Here is a 16,888-nt window from a genome sequence, read left to right as displayed (position 1 = left end):
TATTACAATGCTAATCTAAACTAGACAATATTCAATTTTAAGCTAGTTCAATTAAGGTCTTTTTTTGTTTGTTTGTTAAGAAAAAACTCAGTTACAATGTTAATCTGAACCAAACAATAAACCAACACTCTGCCCCCTCTCAAGCCCAACTGTAATTCTGACCTCAATTGGTAGGTTTTAAGTAAAGATACAGGAAATAATAGCAGGCTTTAGTTGAGTCACCTTTCTGATGGGTCCAAGACAGACTATATAAGGGCAAACGTACTGTGTGCAGTGTTTGTACTGAGCCATGCTTTAGCCTAGACCTTCATTTTATTCTAATCATAAAGCCAATATACAATTCAAATGTTTAATGCTTCCATCAACACTAGGCCAAATAACAATGAACAAATTTCCCTTAAAAAGTATATTATTTGTTGGCAAGGATGCAGAGAAAAGGGAGCCCTCTTACACTGTTGGTGGGAATGCAAACTGGTGCAGACACACTGGAAGGGAATATGGAGGTTTCTCAAAAAGTTAAAAACAGAACTACCCTACGATCCAGCAACTGTACTACCAGTATTTACCCAAAGGATACAAAAATACTGATTCAAAGGGATACATGCATCCTGACTGATGTTTTACAGCAGCACTATCAACAATAGCCAAATTATAGAAAGAGCCCAAATGTCCATTGACTGATAAATGGATAAAGATGTGGTGTGTGTGTGTATATATATATACACACAAACACCACATCTTTATTTATATATACATGTATATATATNGAAAAGGGAGCCCTCTTACACTGTTGGTGGGAATGCAAACTGGTGCAGACACACTGGAAGGGAATATGGAGGTTTCTCAAAAAGTTAAAAACAGAACTACCCTACGATCCAGCAACTGTACTACCAGTATTTACCCAAAGGATACAAAAATACTGATTCAAAGGGATACATGCATCCTGACTGATGTTTTACAGCAGCACTATCAACAATAGCCAAATTATAGAAAGAGCCCAAATGTCCATTGACTGATAAATGGATAAAGATGTGGTGTGTGTGTGTATATATATATACACACAAACACCACATCTTTATTTATATATACATGTATATATATTTATATTTATTATTAAATATATAATAATATATTTAATTATTTATTATTATATTTATTATTAAATATATAATAATATATTTAATTATTTATTATTAAATATTTATTATTAAATATATAATTTATATATATATTTATATATATACATGTATATATATATACACAATGGAATATTATCTCAGCTATAAAAAAGAATGAAATCTTGGCTTTGCCATGACATGGATGGAGCTAGAGAGTATTATGTTAAGTGAAATAAGTCCGTCAGAGAAAGACAAATACCTTATGATTTCACTCAGATGTAGAATTTAAGAAACAAAAGAGAGGAACATATGGGGGGAAAAAAGAGGAAAACCAAGGAAGAGATTAAGTACAGAGAACACACTGATGGTTACCAGAGGGAAGATAACTGGGGGGTGGGTTAAATGGGTGATGGGGATTAAGAAAGTCAGTTGTGACGAGCACTGGGTGTTTATATAAGTGATGCATCACTAAACTCTATACCTAAAATTAATATTACACTGGATGTTAACTGGCTGGAATTTAAATAAAAACTTGAAAGAAAAAGGGAAAAAAAAGTATATTATTTTTGTACTCAACAAGTAATCATTATTAGTTCATATCTGGAAAATAATATTTTAGGAAATTAAATCAACTTTTTAAAAAATTTTATTTCAACTCTTTACCTATTTCTTTCATCTACAAGATTAGATCTATTATTATTGCTACCCCTATTTTAATTTTAGACCTCACACTCTCACAACTGAAGATGAATATAAAGCTAGATTTAATCATCAGTATAACAAAGCCTTATAGTGAATTAGAAAATACTTACTTTCAGTCTCTGTTTGGTATTATCATGAATGGTTTTAAATTCTGGTCCATCACTGTCTGCCTAGAAACAGTGGAAGATTAAACAAACCACTCGGGTGAAAATACTAAATTTTCATACACTGAAATACATATACACACATGCGTGCATACATATATATATACATACACACACATTTACACATACACATATATATATTCTTTACTTTTCAAAATATGCTAGGTAAACACTATAAACATATTTCTTAATGGCAAAGAGGCATGTGCTAAAAAACCTGACCACATCAACATTTCTCACATTCTACAGAAACAAAAACCCAAATTCCTTTTCCTACTTAGGAGCAAATGCTAAAGGTAGGGGAAAATGCTAGCATATCTAGATTATAACAGACTTTGCTTCGGATAACCAAAGAACTTTGTATACACTCACTTATACAACAGTGTAAGGTTAACTCAAAAGGTTACTGATACTACCAGGCCTATCGGATGCCTGCATAATTCACTATAATCAACGAGCTTTAGAATGAAAAATTTTAGGGGTGCCTGGGTGGCTTAGTCGGTTAAGCAACCGAATTCAGCTCAGGTCATGATCTCACAGTTTGTGAATTCAAGCCCCGCGTTGGGCTCTGTGCTGACAGGTAGCTCAGAGCCTGGAGCCTGTCTTCAGATTCTGTGTCTTCCTCTCTCTCTGACCCTCCCCTGCTCATGCTGTTTGTCTGTCTGTCTCTCTCTCTCTCAAAAATAAATAAAACATTAAGGAAAAAAAAGAATGAAAAATTTTAGGGGAGAAAACTGAAATATTAAATATGGGAGAATTACATAATTTCACATAGTCAAATATTAAAGAGTCCTAGAAGGAAGTCAGGTACCTTTGTCAGTGACATTTTCAGCAGAGGTTCCTCAGTTACATGAGAAGAGTTAATAATGTGAAGTGGTTCTCCTGCAGAGTCTAACAGAAAAAAACCAAGGGCAGCTCCAGTAAGTCTTTCAAACATTTCAAATGTATTTTCAAATAGACTACCCAGTTACACATCTGTAAGTTTGTCAAAATTCATAGAATCATATACTAAAAAGGGTTTTACTGTATATTGATCAAACCTCAGTAAAAATGACTTTGAAAAAAAAAGACAAACTTTGAAAAGACAAAGAAATTAAAAAAAAATTAAAAACAAAACAGTACCAGCCAAGTACAACTTCTGTTAACATTTGGTACTACTAGTATTATTCATTTGATCAAATCAGAATATATTGAAAAACAAAGTTATAAAATGCATAAACTACTCTCAATATGTTTGTTCTATTTAAAGTTACCCCATAGAGTTCCTATAAACTTTAAACGCACTTAGCAACTTTAAAACTTGGCTTGTCACACCTTAAAAAGTGGATTTGAAAGGTCGAGGGTACTCACTAAACTATAACTTAATATTTACCTGGGGGAAGGAGTGAAACTACAAAGTGATATTAAATTTTTCCTCTATACTATTTCTGTCTTGTTTAATTTGTTTTTGCACAAGTATATGTTAATATCATTAAAAACAAAAACACTGATGTAATTAAAAAAAAATAAAAAGCAAACAAAAGGTTACTTTCTAGTAAATTAACTCATTTTTCATAAAGGGTCCCTGGGCCTTTACACATGGGTATTATACTCGGGCTCTGATTTCCTAATATATCAGTTCTCACAGCACAGTTATAATGAAATGTTGCTTTTATATGTATTAAAATGTTATGTATAGACACAGAAGATACGCTTCCTTTTTCTTTTAGATATATTCAACTTCATGCTAAATACACACACACACACACAAATATATATTTAGATATAGTCTTACTTTATATTAAGTGACCACACAAAAAGTTTTTAAATATCAAGTTCCTTTTTATCAACGCAACAAATTTAATCTAAATAATTATGGTGACATTAATAAATGTGCTTACTATTGACACAGAAGTAGAGGCCACTGCCTATAACATGAATAATTTACACAGACTATACTTCACACTTACCGGTGAACTCAAAGCACCGCATACTAATTTTTTTTAGATAAGCTTTAGCAGTCAGGTCATAGGTTCTAACTTTAGCTTCCATTCCAAGCTGCAGGACATTTAGTTCATGTAAAGGTGTTCCTTTCTTTTCTGCTTTTTTCATCAGAGTAATCACAACCTAGAAAAGGCCCCAATATCACCATAAACAATCTCACTAATATATAATAAAGGTAACTCAACAATTTCATAACCATCTAGAGTGATATAATGAAAAAATTCACACGATGTAAAAATGAGTACTTCTATTTGTGCCTGGAAATTGCCTCATGTTATTGACTTGTTCAGACTTCAGAAGCACTGCCACTACATTCCAGTCATTATCAAGGTAAGATGAACAACAACAAAAAAGTATTTCTGCCCAATTCCCAGAAATTCTATCTAGTTTGATGGATGGCCTTTCATCTGAAAATCTGTATGAAAAATGGTCAATTTTTATACTAATGCTAAGGCAAGATTTCTCAAGCCTGACACCACTGACATTTTGGGCCAGATAATTCTTAGTAGTGAGGCAGCAGATCTGTGCATTGTAGGGTGTTTAGTGTTAACACTGGCCTCTCCTACTGGCTGTCAGTAGCTCCCTTTCCACACATAGTAACAATAAAAAATGTCAGTCGGATAAGCATCCAACTTTGGCTCAGCTCATGATCTTGCAATTCGTGAGTTTGAGCCCCACGTTGGGCTTTGTGGTGACAATCAGAGCCTGGAGCTTGTTTCAGATTCTGTGTCTCCCTCTCTCTCTGACCCTCCCCTGCTCATGTTCTGTCTCTCTCTCTCTCAAAAGGAAATAAATATTAAAAAATATATTTTTTAATGTCTTAAGACAGTGTCAAGCATTGGCCTAGGGGAATGCAAATTGCTTCCCCCACTTCCCATGTCCTAAAGGGATGGAACTATAATATTTATTACAAATTATATTAAAGACGGCATATGGTTTTCTGTACACATGTTAATGAAGCCCATTTGCAAACAGAATGATTCATCTATCAATATCTCAATTACTAAAGCTTATTTATCTTCAATAACTCTAATATTAACCAGAAATCAGTAAAGTTTTAACAAGAAATTAGTTTCAAAGCATATATTTCAGATAAAAATGTAGACCTAATTTTTAAAATTTTATTACATTTAAGTCTGAAGAACATACCGTCTACTATTAATGATGAAGGGACTTTAGAGGAACTTTTTGCAAGTCCCTCCAACTACTATAGTTTCTCACATACTCACACCTTCACCATGCCCCAGGGGAAGAGAAAGACTCTAATCTTCCTTAAAAGTTCATCTCAAATGTCACTTCCTCCAGAAAATCTTCCCTGACACTCCAGACTACTTAGGTGTCCCCTCCTTACTAGTATGCCAGCCACAAGCTCCGCTGGCACATTTTTAATGGGAGCTCTCAGAAAACTTTTAGTTGTTTTTTTGTTTGTTTTCTTTTTTGTTTTTGTTAGAGTTCAGAGTCTATGCCTTCTAACTCTATCCTCAGTACTTAGCATATGAAATATTTGTTGAATGTGTGAATACAGAAGAGGAAAATCCATTTAATCCCTCCTCAAGGATCTGCAGATGAAGCAGACAGTGGTAATAGAACATTTAAAAAACATAGACATCCTACTGTATTTTATTCTATTAAGGGTTTCTTAAATTTGCAAAGGATTTCTCTGTCACTACTTCCCTTTCCTCATTTTCTCATATGAAATCCAAAGTGAGTTACATTCCAAATGTCCTAAAATCATTTGAAAAGCATGTTACAGGACTCGCTACCATCTTCTCTATGAAATATTATATATCCCAAATATAACTCATCTTTCATACTCTCAAATTTGCTACAAATTGGACTGCTACATACAAATTATAAATAAGCTACATACAATTTTTTCATCCATATCAAGAGTTTACAAGCTTATTTTAGTAGAAGGAATTCTAAATATCTATTATTTATTCACTTTACAAAAACAGATGAAAATCACACACCTCTTTGATTTCAAAATTCAGCAGCATATTAATGATGTCAACAGATCTCATTTCTTCCACTCCAGCTATTAAAGTACCTTGGGAAGCATGTACATCTTGTTTTGATGTAGAGATTTCAAGTGGCCCTTTAATCTCACCTAAAGATGTTTAAAAGAATTTTTTTCACTTCTATTCACACATTTTTCCCCCACAAATGCTAACTAAGGACATGAATGAGCACTCTGGACCTGTGCAAACAATGAAAACCCACAAGTCAGTAATACATAGCTCTCGCCCTCAAAAAGCTTACAGTTTAGAAGAGATACAAACATTTAAAATACAAACAAACAAAATAAGCCAGCTATGCCTGGTCACATTGAGTGGACAATATTAATAGACTAGAGAAAATATACAGAAAACACAGACTATGTATGACATTGTTATGGGGAGGTCACGAAAGGTTTAACAAAGGAGTTATCATTCAGGTAGAGCTTAAGGACCTCCTCACACAGAGAGGACATCCATGTGTGCGGTGCCTGGGTGGCTCAGTCAGTTGGGTGTCCGACTTCAGCTCAGGTCATGATCTCATAGTTTGTGGGTTTGAGCGCCGTGTCGGGCTCTGTGCTGACAGCTAGTTCAGAGCCTGGAGCTTACTTCGGATTCTATGTCTCCCTCTCTCTCTGACCCTCCCCTGCTCACACTGTCTCTCTCTCTCTCAGAAATAAATAAAACATTTAAAAAAACTTTTTTAAAAAAGACAAGAGATTGTGGAAAATCACTGAGAGCACACCATGAGAGGTTAGGACAACAGAACAGAATATGATATAATTAAATCATGGAGAGGGTAACAAAAGTTAAAGCTAGAAAAGGAAACACCTGAGAGGGATGAGTAGAACCTCTTATGCCATACAAAAAAGCAAAAGTAAAACTTTATGATCTGATGTTGTGCTGAAATTCATATACTCTGACATGCAATAAAACTGCTTTCTAAACTGTAATACATAAAACTTCCCCAACATCACACTGATGGCAAATGGTAGAGTCCAAACTCATCCATCTCATTAAAGCCTTTACTCTCAACTAACCCTCAACATCATCATATCAGTTATTAATATTGCTGCAGTTAACATTATCTATGATCATTAACATATAAGAATCCTGTACCATAAACCATACCAGAAAACCATATGGAAAACCACTGCTGTCAATTATTATCTTTGAGAAACACATAGGGCAAGGTTCCTTAACTATCAACTTACTCCAGCACTGTTTCAAACAGAGTGTGACTCAGGGGAATAATTCTAGCAAATGATTTGCTTTTATAAAATAACACCTGAGATGGGCCAAGGTTTCTTAAATAGAAAATAAAAAGCACTCATCACTTTTAAAAACAGTATATTAGAATTCATTACAATTAACTAATTATATTAATAATAGACCCATTAAAAGAATGCAAAGCAAGTCACAGATGGAGAGAGGATATTTCTATACATATATATCAACACATATAAATATAATACATATAACCAATAAAGGACTCATATCCAGAATGAACAAAGATCTCCAATATAGCACTAAGAAAAAAACACAAACATCTCAATAAAAATATTGCCCAATAGAGTTGAACAGTCATGTCATAAAAAAGGATATCCAAATGGTCAGTGTGCATATGAAAAGGTTTCAATTTCAATAGTGATCAGGGAACAAATAAGATCCATAAAAATACCACTGCATATCGGACAGGACAGTAAAATTTAAAACTACTGACAATACCAACCGGGGACCAGTGAGAATGTGAAACCAGAACTCTCACACCTTGCTGGTAAACTGGTACAGTCACTTGGAAAATCATTTGGTATAACACGGCATGTTACTGAAGCTAATCGTAAGCCTTAACAAATGAGCCTAACATGTGAAGCCTACCTACTCAACCAAAAGAAAACAGTACATAAGTAGGAGAAAAGAAATGTATAAGTAACATTCACAGTAACTCTATTCAAGACCATCAAAGAATGGAAACAACCCAAATGTTCTCCATCGAAGGTAGAATGGATAAAATCAGTATTATTACATTCATATGATAAATACTACACAGGTTTCAAAGCACAAACTACTGCTATATACAACAACATTCAGGAATCTCACAAACAAAATGATGACTGAGAACAAGCCACAAGCCAAAGAGTAAATTCTATAGGATTCTATTTTTGTGAAATTCAAGAAAAGGCAAAACTAATCTATCTGTGGTATTACAAATTAGGATGACAGTTAATTCTGGGTTGATCTGAGGGCGTAGTGGGTGTTTGGTACTGAGTGGGAAGGGGCACAGGGAAACCTTCCAGGGCAGGCCAGAAATGGTCTATATGTTAACCATGGTGATTGACAGCTATATGGTATAGCCATATATAAAAATTGACTGAACTGTACACTTAAGATTTGTGTTCTTTACTACTATTTGTGCTCTGGAATACAGATTAACATACAATAAAAATGTTTTTTAAGTGAAAAAATATACTGAGATACCATTTTTCACTTAGCAATTTGACAAAAACTTTAAAATCTAATAATATGCTGTATTAGAAAAGGTACAGAAAAATAAAGTGCCAGGAGTGCAAAATTAGTACAAGTTCTAAGGGAAGCAATTGGCAAAATGTCAAAAGTGTTAAATTCACATCAGGTTCTGTGCTGACAGCTAGCTCAGAGCCTGGAGCCTGCTTCAGATTCTATGTCTCCCTCTCTCTCTGCCCCTCCCCTGCTCATGCTCTCTTTCTGTCTCAAAAATACAGAAACTATTAAAAAAATTAAAAAGTGTCAAATTCATTAACTTAATATATATTAAGTAAATAAAAATTAAATATCCTTTGATCTAATAGCCCTGGAATTTCCCCCTACAGATACACATGCACTTGTAAAAGTGTATGGGCAAGGACATGCAATGCAAAGTGAAAAAGTGAAAGACTGAAAATAATCTGAAACGTCCATCAATACAGACTTGCTAAATAAATTATAATACTTCAAGAGAATGTAATACCAGGCAGCCATTAGAAAGAATGAGGCATATCTATACACATTATATTTAGAGACATAAACAGCAAGATAAAGTGTTACTTAAGGAAAAAAAAAGCAAAATGCAGAGATAAACACACACACATACACACACTTTTAGGATAGTACCATTTGCTGGAAAAAATGATTATATATGTCTGTGTGTGTAATATACATGTATAAAACAGTTTTAAAAATTAAGTCCACGGGCACTGGGTGGCTCAGTCACTTAAGCGTTCAACCTCAGCTCAGGTTATGATCTCACAGTTCGTGAATTCGAGCCCCATAAAGGGCTCTGTGCTGACGAGAGCTCAGCGCCTGGAGCCTGCTTCAGGTTCCGTATCTCCTCTCTCTCTCTGCCTCTCCCCCACTTATGCTCTGTTTCTTTCTGTCTCTGTCTCAAAAATAAACATTAAAAAAAATTAAGTCTGGGAGCGCCTGGATGACTCAGTCAGTTGAGCGTCTGACTCTTGATTTCAGTTCAGGTAATGATCTCACAGTTCGTGGGATTGAGTCCTGCATCCGGCTCTGCACTGACGGCACACAGAGCCTGCTTAGGATTCTCTCTCTCTCTCTCTCTCAAAATAAACAAATAAACTTAAAAAAAATAAAAGTATGTTACCATAGCCTACTGCAAACTTTGAATTTTTTTTTTGTATATATGCAAATTCAAAATTATTTCAGGAATCCATCAGAGTTGAAATACTTTTTACGGGGCGCCTGAGTGGCTCAGTTGGTTAAGTGGCAGACTTTGACTCAGGTTATGATCTTGCGGTTTGTGGGTTTGAGCCCTGCATTGGGCTCTGTGCTTAACAGCTCAGAGTTAGAAGCCTGCTTCATATTCTGTCTCCCTTTCTCTCTGCTCCTCCCTAGCTCATGCTCTGTCTCTCTCTGTCTCTCAAAAGTAAATAAATGATAAAAATAAAATTAAAAAAAATAAATACTTTTCATGGCTTCCTCCTAACTAATACAACTTAGAAAAAGTTCTGAATTGGTAAGTGCCTATTGGCATAACTAAAGAGAATCCATCAATTATAACTCTGATCTTATTCAATATGTATTCAACAAATAAATATCTTTTTTGTTTTTATGGTAATACAAATCACAATTTATACATATATACTTGATTATGTCATTTTTATTGTCTGACTCCCCTACTAAATTGTAAAATAAATAGATACGTGTATTATGCCACCTACTGTCAAGTCTCTTACCTGTCTTTTGTTCTCTTGGTTTCATTTTGTTTAAGTCCTCAGTAGCCTCACCAAGATTTTCTGCTAGTATTCTAAATAAAAGATTAAGATCTTCTTGATTTAGATTAACCTGTGAAATATCATTAAAAGAAAAGATGAAGATACTTCATTTTTAAAAACAATTTTAATAATAGAAAATAAATTACTATTTATAAAACATGAAGGACAGAATAATCTCACAGTGACTGAAAATTAGATCATCACTACCCATTCGATTATTTCACTACTTATTTCATTTAAATATTTTTATTTTCAAAGGTAAAAAAATGTTTGGAGGGAAAAATGTGATTTCTCAGTCAGTATTAGTTACACTATTTACTTATATAATCTTTAGTGCAAGATAATAATGATTAATCAGTTTATTTGAAAAAATGACAAATTCAGGAGTGCCTGTATGACTCAGTTGGTTAAGCATTCAACTTTGGCTCAGGTCATGATCTCATGGTTTGTGAGTTCAAGCCCTGCATCGGGTTCTGTGCTGACAGCTCAGAGCCTAGAGCCTGCTTCAGATTCTTTGTCTCCTCTCTCTGCCTCTTCCCCACTTGTGCTCTGCCTCTCTCTGTCTCTCAAAAATACATAAGCGTAAAGATTTTTTTAATAAAAAAATAAATTAAAAAGTAACAAACTCAGAAAAAATAAAAATTATTTTTTAAAAATAACAACTCCAATAAAATAAAAAGGTTAGCTTCAATATAAAAAATAAGTATTGGGGCACCTGGGTGCTTCAGTTGGTTGAGCGTTCGACTTCAGCTCAGGTCATGACTCACGGCTCAAGAGTTTGAGCCCCGCACTGGGCTCTGAATGGACAGCTCAGAACCTGGAGCCTGCTTCAGATTCTGTGTCTCCCTCTCTCTTTTCCCCTTGCCTGCTCATGCTCTGTCTCTCTCTCAAAAGTAAACAAACGTTTAAAAAAAAAGGCATTTCTCTCCATGCTGTAAGAGTACTCAGGTATCTCTGAAATTAAAAATTAAAAGTATGTGTATATAGCATATAGTATGAGATAAAATATACTAATAACTTACACATCTCTGCTAATGTGTACATATATAGCATATTTAAAAATTAAGTAATGAAGAGGGAGAACAATATGATGACATAGGAAGATCCTGAACTCACCTTCCATGTATGTACACTACATATGGATCACTTCTCTCTGAGAAAGACCTAAAACGTGATAACTGCTCTTCAAAATGAAAGATAAAAGGACCACACTGAAATGAGCTGGAAAGACGGAGACATGTCTCACAAAAAAAAAACCCCAGCCCCTGTGTGGGGTCGCACAATATGGAGGGATCTCACGAGATGCTTCTCTTGGGGGAGGAGTGATGAGTTGGTGCTCCCCACGGCCACCTCTGCCCCTGGGATCTGTACCAGAGAGAGGAGCCCCCAGAATGTCAGGTTTGGAAAACCAACAGTGTTGACCTCCAGAGGTCCCAGAGTGCGATAGGAAACTGAGATTCCCTTCTTAAAGGGCCTGCCACAAGATCCAGTGAAAAAAATGGCAATTTGAAAAGTACCTAGGTTACATGTGAGGGGAATTCACCTGCCGATCTGGGTACAATGGCTTAAGGAGCAAAGGACATCTGAAACACTCCTAGGAGCCTTGACATGCTGGCAGCTGCCACTGTTACACTTTCCACAAAGCCTACTAGCATAGACAGGGGAGCTCAGCTATGGCACTCTCATAGAGCCTTGCTGGGATGAGCAGGGGAGTAGTCATGGCACTTGCTGCGCTTGGGATTCTTTCTTCCTCATTCTCTCTCTGCCCCTCCCTGCTCATGCTCTCTCTCTCTCAAAATAAATAAACTTAAAACAAAAAAAAGAATACTGAAATCATGTCAAGCATCTTTTCCAAACACAATGGTACAAAACTAGAAATAATTATTTTAAAAAACTGGAAAAACCATTGAAATGTGAAGATTAAACAACATGCTACTGAAAAACCAATGGGTCATCAAAGAAATCAAATGAGAAATAAAAAAAATACCTAGAGACAAATGAAAACAACATATCAAAATCTAAGGAATGCAGCAAAATCAATTCTAAGAGGGAAGCTCATAACAATACAAGCCTACCTCAAGAAACAAAGAGAAGTCTTAAATGTGTTTACCTTAACTGTACACCTAAAAGAACTAGAAAAAAAAAGAACAAACAAAAGCCTAAGTTAGTAGAAAATGGAAATGATAAAAATCAGAAAGCAAATAAATGAAACAGAGACTTAAAAAATAAATTAAAAAGATCAATGAAATTAAAAGGTTGTTTTTTGAAAAGATAAACAAAAGTGATAAACCTCTATCCAGACTCATCAAGAAAAAAAGACAGGGTCCAAATAAATTAGAAATGAAAGAGAAGCTACAATGGACACAACAGAAATACAAAGGTTCATAAGAGACTAATACAAACAATTACAAGCCAACAAACTGGGCAATCTAGGAAAAAATGGAATGATTCCTAGAAATATACAACCTTCAAAAACTGAATCACAAAGAAACAGAAAATCTAAATATGCTGATTATAAATAACAATAGTGAATCAATAATTTTAAAACTCCCCTATAAACAAAAGCCCACAGCCAGATGGCTTCACAGATTAATTCTACCAAACATTTAAAGAAATATCTATATTTCTTGAATTATTCCAAGAAATAAAAAAGGAAGGAACATTTCCAAACTCATTTAACAAGGGCAGCATTGCCCTAATACCAAAACCAGACAAATACACTACAAAAATTGATATAAAATTACAAGCAATAACCCTGATGAAAACAGATGCAAAATCCCTAACAAAATATTAGCAAACCAAATTCAATGATACATTAAAGGATCATACACCACATTTAAGTGGGATATATTCCAGGGAAGCAAGGATGGTTAAACATCCACAAATGAATCAACACGATACATCACATTAAGAAAATGATGGATAAAAATCACATAATCATCTCAATAGATGCAGAAAAAAGCATCTGACAAAATTCAACATCCATTGATGATAAAAACTCAACAAACTAGGTATACAGGAAACATACTTCAACATAATCAAGATCATATATGACAAACCCACAAGTAACATCATACTCAATGGTAAAAACATGAAAGCTTTTTCTGTAAATCAGAAACAAGACAAGGATGCCCATTCTCTCCACTTCTATTCAACATAATACTAGAAGTCCCAGCCATAGCATTTAGGTAATAAAAAGAAATAAAAGGCATCCAAACTGAAAAGGAAGAAGTAAAACCGTCACTATGTGCAGATGACATGATACTGTATCTAGAAAACTCTAAGGATTATACCGAAAAACTGTTAGAAATAATACTGAATTCAGGCTTCAAGATACAAAATTAATGTAGAAAAAAATCTGTTGTATGTTGCTGCAAAAATAACATACCATCAGAAAGCCAAATCAAGGAAACAATCTCATTTACAATCACATCAAAAAGAACAAAATACTTGCCCATTGATAAAACAAACTGAAGAAGACACAAATAAATAGAAAGATATTCAATGTCCATGAATTGAAATAATTAACATTATCTATACTACTCAAAGCAGTCTACAGATTCAATGCAATCCAATGGCATTTTTCACAGATCAGGAACAAATAATTCTAAAATTTGTATGGAAACACAAAAGATCCCAAATAGCCAAAACAACCTTAAGAAACAGCAAAGCCAAAGTGTCATGATCCCTGATTTCAAACTATACTACAAAGCTATAGTAATGAAAACAGTATGATATTGGACATAAAATCAGACACATAAATCATAAACCAGCAATAAACCCATGCATCTATGGTCAACTAATTTCACAAAACTGATGCAATAATATACAATGGGGAAAGAACAGTCTCTAATAAATTGTACTGGGAAAACTGGACAGCTAAATGTACAAGAATGAAATTCAACCACTATCTTGCAGTATGTACAAAAATTAACTCAAAATGGATGAAAGTCTTGAATATAAGACCCAAAATCATAAAGCTCCTTTAAAAAAAAAACCCATAGGCATTAAGCTCCAGATACAGATCTGAGTCTAAAAGCCAGGACAACAAAAAAAAAAATAAACAGGTAGAACTATATCAACTAAAAAGCTTCTGCACAGAAAAAGAAACCATCATCAAAATGAAAAAGCAAACTACTGAATGGGAAAAGATATTTGCAAATCACATATCTGATAAGCAGTTAATATCAAAATATATACAGAATTAATAGAACCCAGTAACAAAAAAACAATCTGGTTAAAAACCAGGAAGAGGATATGAACATTCTTCCAGTAAAGACACAAACATGACCAACAGGCACATGAAAAGGTGCTCAACATCACTAATCATCAGGGAAATGAAAATCAAAACCACAGTGAGATATCACTTCACACCTCTCAGAATGGCTATTACCCAAAAGACAGGAAACAACTAATACTGGCATGGATGTGGAGAAAAGGGAACCCTTGGGTCCTAATGGTAGGAATGTAAACTAGCCACTATGAAAATAGTATGGGGGTTCCTAAAAATATATAAAACAGAGCTAACCTATGATCCAGCAATTCTACTACTGCTTTTCCACCTGAAGAAAACAAAAACATTTATGCTAAATGAAATAATTCAGAGAAAGATAAACACAGCATGATTTTACTGATATGAGGAATCTAAAAAGCAAACTAAACTAAAACTAAACTAAACTAAACTAAAAACAGGCTCACAGATACAGAGAACAAATTGGTGGTTCCCAGAGGGCAAGGGGGATTAGAGATGTGAAACGGGTATAAGGGATTAATAAATTCATACTTGTAGTTCTTATATAAGTAAGTCATGGAGATATAATTTACAGGATGGAAAATACAGTCAATAATACTAAGTTAAATTTGTAAAGTGACAGATGCTAACTATACTTATTGTAGTGACTATTTTGCATTGTATACAAATGTGTGTATAATGTGTGTGTGTGTGTGTGTGTGTGTATGTGTGTGCGTGTATAAAGTAACACTTAACTAAAGATTAAATTCTGCTAAATAACAAACATCTTTTTGGACAACATCTCACTGAAATTGTTCTTTTGCCAACTACTCAAAAATTTCATGTATCATACTCATTTATACTTAGAAAGTCTTCAGTCTAAAATTTCAATAACAAGTGTTTTTCACTCACATACTTACATTCATTGATTCAAGATGTCCTTTTATTTCTACAACAGGTACTTGGTGATACCAAGATGCAGCTAGATTCCGGTTTACAGAAAATTCCAAGTTAGTTGGGTGCAAGAGCTGAACATCAGGGTGAGAGATGCCTGGCTGGATCACTGTCCTAATGAAAAATATAAGTAATATATATGCATAAACATAGGAGGGAAATGCAACCTATCATTAAAAAGACACAAAATCAGAAGTTGCTATTCTACTGATTTGAAACTGTGCTAGGTTTTTCTAATCTCAATCTATAATTCACTTCAGGGAAAGAGTAAAATACGTGATAGACAATGACCCATTAAGAAAATCTTTTTCTTCCAACAGTAGGTCACACATGGATTAAATTTTAAAAAGATACTCATATTGTTGAACACACGGGGGAATCATCAAATACAGTTGTACAAGGATTGATATATGCATCGATACAGAGATTAAAGAAAAAAATGACAAAATGAACAGTTAGCATTTTCTGAAGACTTTGATAAAGTCTTTGATAAATCTCCAGGATTATTTTCTGGACTTCCCTTATAATTTTCCTTTTTTATTCACGATAATTAAATCTCCTTGGATAGGGTAGAAATGATTTTTAAATATATATAGACTTTTCATGGGTCATCTGGTGGCATCTACAGAAACATCATTACTTATGCAGTATTTGCCAAAAGTATATAAGTTCAATTAAATCATGAAGAATAACTCAGATAAAACCAAATTAAGAGACATTCCATGAAACAACTAGATTGTACTCTTCAAAACTGTCTTATAGTAAAAGACTAAGAAAGACTGAAGAACTATTCCAGAGCAAATAAGTACTATTAACATAGAAATCCCCTGCAGTGGTACAGGATACAATTAAATGCCATCCATATGTGATCCTAGTTCGAGGGGTAAAATTACTATTATGGACATTACTGGAATAACTAGTAAAATCTGAATACTGACTCCATATTAGATATTAGCGCTGTATCAGTGTTAAATTTCCAGAATTTGAAATCTGCATTATGTAAGAGGATGTGTGTCCCTGTTTTTAGGAGACACATGCTAAAGCATTTAGAGCAAAGGGTTAAGATCCCTATACTCAAATGTTCAGCAAAAAATGTTTTAACTTCCAATTATAAAATAAATAAGTCCTAGGGATATAATGTACAGCAAGGTGACTAGTTAGAAATACTCTATTGTATATTTGAAAGTTGTTAAGAAAGTAAATATTAAAAGTTTTCTTCACAAGAAAAAAAACTGTAAGTTTGTGTGGTGACAAACGTTAGCTAGACTTATTGTGAGGATCATTTCACAATATTTCACAATTACAAATACTGAATCATGTTATGTATCTGAAGTAAGACAGTATGTCAGTTTTATCTCAACTTAAATTAAAGAGGCGCCTGGGTGACTCAGTCGGTTAAGTGTCCGACTTCAGCTCAGGTCACGATCTCACAGTCCGTGGGTTTGAGCCCCATGTCGGGCTCTGTGCTGACAGCTCAGAGCCTGGA

General features: G+C 34.2%; 1 protein-coding gene across 2 annotated transcripts in view; it reads right to left on the bottom strand.

The window, feature by feature from the left end:
- VPS13C (vacuolar protein sorting 13 homolog C) overlaps positions 1-16,888 on the bottom strand; it is a 186,579-nt gene that overhangs the window by 82,944 nt on the left and 86,747 nt on the right. For both annotated transcript variants that reach the window (XM_077747730.1, XM_077747741.1), the window contains exons 34-39: positions 15,369-15,516; positions 10,179-10,287; positions 5,941-6,077; positions 3,934-4,090; positions 2,796-2,875; positions 1,931-1,990 (exon numbers count right to left, since the gene is read on the bottom strand). In XM_077747730.1, coding sequence (XP_077603856.1) covers positions 1,931-1,990; positions 2,796-2,875; positions 3,934-4,090; positions 5,941-6,077; positions 10,179-10,287; positions 15,369-15,516 — 691 coding nt within the window. The remainder of the gene's footprint in view (positions 1-1,930; positions 1,991-2,795; positions 2,876-3,933; positions 4,091-5,940; positions 6,078-10,178; positions 10,288-15,368; positions 15,517-16,888) is intronic.

Source organism: Crocuta crocuta, unplaced genomic scaffold (genome assembly GCF_008692635.1).
Source record: "Crocuta crocuta isolate KB4526 unplaced genomic scaffold, BGI_CrCroc_1.0 scaffold130, whole genome shotgun sequence".
Lineage (NCBI taxonomy): Eukaryota > Metazoa > Chordata > Mammalia > Carnivora > Hyaenidae > Crocuta > Crocuta crocuta.
Note: the sequence above shows the minus strand (reverse complement) of the source record. Positions and strands in the feature narration are given on the sequence as shown.